This window comes from Fopius arisanus, unplaced genomic scaffold (assembly GCF_000806365.1).
Source record: "Fopius arisanus strain USDA-PBARC FA_bdor unplaced genomic scaffold, ASM80636v1 scaffold00091, whole genome shotgun sequence".
In the NCBI taxonomy this organism is placed as follows: domain Eukaryota; kingdom Metazoa; phylum Arthropoda; class Insecta; order Hymenoptera; family Braconidae; genus Fopius; species Fopius arisanus.
Window position 1 is genome coordinate 314,834 of NW_011887830.1, and position 2,701 is coordinate 317,534.

Sequence of the window (2,701 nt, forward strand, 5' to 3'; positions counted from 1 at the left end):
CTCCATAAATTGTAAAAGTTCTAAATGCTTTTTTGATTAATTAAAAATAGTTAAATTAGCATCAATGTTGCATGATAAAATCCATCTTTTCTGTATGTTATCTAGAATCTCAATACCGATCCAATCTTGTTGACTGTATTCTGCATTTAGGAAATACCATACGCCATTTACTGAATTTTAACACTTGGATTTAACATCTGCGGAATTAATTCGGTGGCAGTTATTATAGAGTTTTAATTGTCACACGGTTCAATAAATCTATATTAATTAAGCAGTGTTCGAGGCAAAAATAAATACGTAGTAAATAGAATAAAAGTGGAGTAGACACCCTCGGTGAATCGATTGAAGAGATTTTTTAGGTCACCAATTACTGAAATTAAACGAAAAATTGTCTGCACTCTTCTTTGAAAATGCTTAATTAACGAGAGAAATTGGGAAGTGACAAGTGACCAAGTGTTTGCGATATTTCTCAAGTGAAAAATAGAAAGAAAAACTAGAAACGCCCCAGGATTCATTAATTGATCGATAAATCACAAACTAAAATAGTCAAAAATGAAATCAATTGAATGAATCAATTGACATGAATAGTAATAACAGAACTGATTGACTGTATGCACCCAAAAATAATCAGCCTATCCAGAACCAACGAGAGACGACTGATAGCGAGTATTTAGTACCGCAAGGCGATAAAATTCAGCACAACAATCAACACCAGATGCACCAAAATTCACAGACTCAGGATTGTCACAGTGTAAATAGCGATAATAAAGAGAATCAAGAGGATAATGCGAGAGACATCAAAGACGTGAGAAAACCAATGAGTGCTATCACAGGAAAGAAGGGGTTCAGTCTCAAAAGACAACTCAGCAAAGTTGATCTCAAGATAAAGAGCACATTTACACCTTCGTCCTCAGCATCGCATAATGGGGTACTTAAATTAAAAGTTTAACTTTTTTTTAAGGTCATAGTAGTCCTTTTATGCTTCGTCACTTGATTGATTTTTTTTGGTTATTCAGAGAAAAAGATTATTCATTTTTTTCGAAGTGTTTACGGAGTCCGGGGATTTGGGAGAGTTAATTTGATTTTAAAATTGCGCAGAGTTTTGGAGTTTTATTTGATGAACTTGAAAAAATATATTGACCAGTAAAATATTGAAAAACTGTTGTCTAACACCAACTTATTGAACGAAAACTGTCGATTATCGACAGGCAAGCACAAGTGCAAAACAGTCATCAACGTTTTACTGCAGTCCAAACGAATCCGATTCAGCATCACCCGAATCAGTTGATCAGGATCCAACATTATGTGTAAAAAGTCCAGTGCTAGCACGATCCCCATACCTAGAGAAACGTCCACTCGAATCGATATTGAGTGCCGAAGGAGTTGATGAGGATGATAATCAGGACGAAGGAAAAATCAATGATTCAACAAGAGCAGTGCGTCCAGCTGATTTGCCCCTCTTTGAAAATGATGACAAATTGATGGATATGAAGAGAATCGTCAAGACTAGACACTCAAAAGCACGTTTGCTATCCGTGCCAAATTCTAAAAGTCAGAAGCACGAGACTATAATGAATAATCAAAAAAATGATGACAATACATCCGAGTCTTTCGCTGGAAATCTTATGAGAAGATTCAGTAAGTTTTTTTGGGGTTCTGTGAGATTTTTTTTTTCTGTTTCTATCATTTCATAGAATAGACGGCGTGTTTTTATGTTTAATTCCTAGTGCATTATTTGAATGTTTTAACTGATCCATAGATTACGTGTTTTACAATACATTTTTTTTGTTATTGTTCATACGTGAGTGCAAGCCACTCTAGTCCTGTATGTTTTATTCAAATTATTATTATAAAAAACAAAACAGTTGCATCTGTGTGTGAGAATAACAGGCGAAATTTTTAAAGCCGTTACTTATTTGCGCATTTTATTTATATTAATTGTTTATTTTTGTGTCAGCGTTATCATTTGATCATTCATACAGCAATCTAGCTGCAATTGTCTGGGTTTGAAAGAAATTAAGGAATATGTGTAATGGAGAATTTGTAATGGGGTGTTGAGTTTATTCTGTTGTTTAAATAATTAATAACAATTTAATGCGATATCTTTGAGGGGGACATGGGGTAGGGCATCTTCAAAGCGTTCAGAGTCCTAATTATTTTTACAAGCCCAACGTCAGCCGAATGGAATTGCATCATTCGATGTCACGTAGGATCAAGAGCCTTTTAATTAACAATTTATTAATAATTGTTTACGCTAGTTCGTTCGTAAAATCACGAGATTATCTCGGAATAACCGCTCGGAAAAAATAAATTCTCGGAATTTTGTTGTCGGTTTTTTGTTTATTAATTTAGAGTTTTATTTCATGGTGCAATTTTATTCCCTGATTGAGTTGGAAAAAATTCCGAGAATGCCACAAGAGTTTAAAAATTTATCGAACATTCGCGTCAAAATTCCATACAAATGGCGTCGGTCAAGTTTTTCTGGAAAAAAATTGAGTCAGATCTGACGAACTGGGGAGACTTGTCATATGACCGTTATGTGACCGAGGTAAAATTACAATCTATCGTTGGAAATGTGACATTTTTATTGTGACTGTCATTTTTTATTTAACTAAACTGAGAAAAATATATATCATTTATTGTCTGTCAACTCGAGAGAAGTATTTAATAATTTATCACTGCGCATTTGTCCAGTCGATTT

The 2,701-nt window shown here is 34.1% G+C and overlaps 1 protein-coding gene across 1 annotated transcript in view; it reads left to right on the forward strand.

The window, feature by feature from the left end:
• The first annotated feature begins 345 nt into the window (after nt 1-345).
• The window catches only part of LOC105270605 (syntaxin-binding protein 5-like), an 18,813-nt gene continuing 16,457 nt past the window's right edge, over nt 346-2,701 (forward strand). The window contains exons 1-2 of the mRNA XM_011311646.1: nt 346-928; nt 1,209-1,638. Of these exons, the coding sequence (XP_011309948.1) occupies nt 716-928; nt 1,209-1,638 (643 nt within the window). The 5' untranslated portion in view covers nt 346-715. The remainder of the gene's footprint in view (nt 929-1,208; nt 1,639-2,701) is intronic.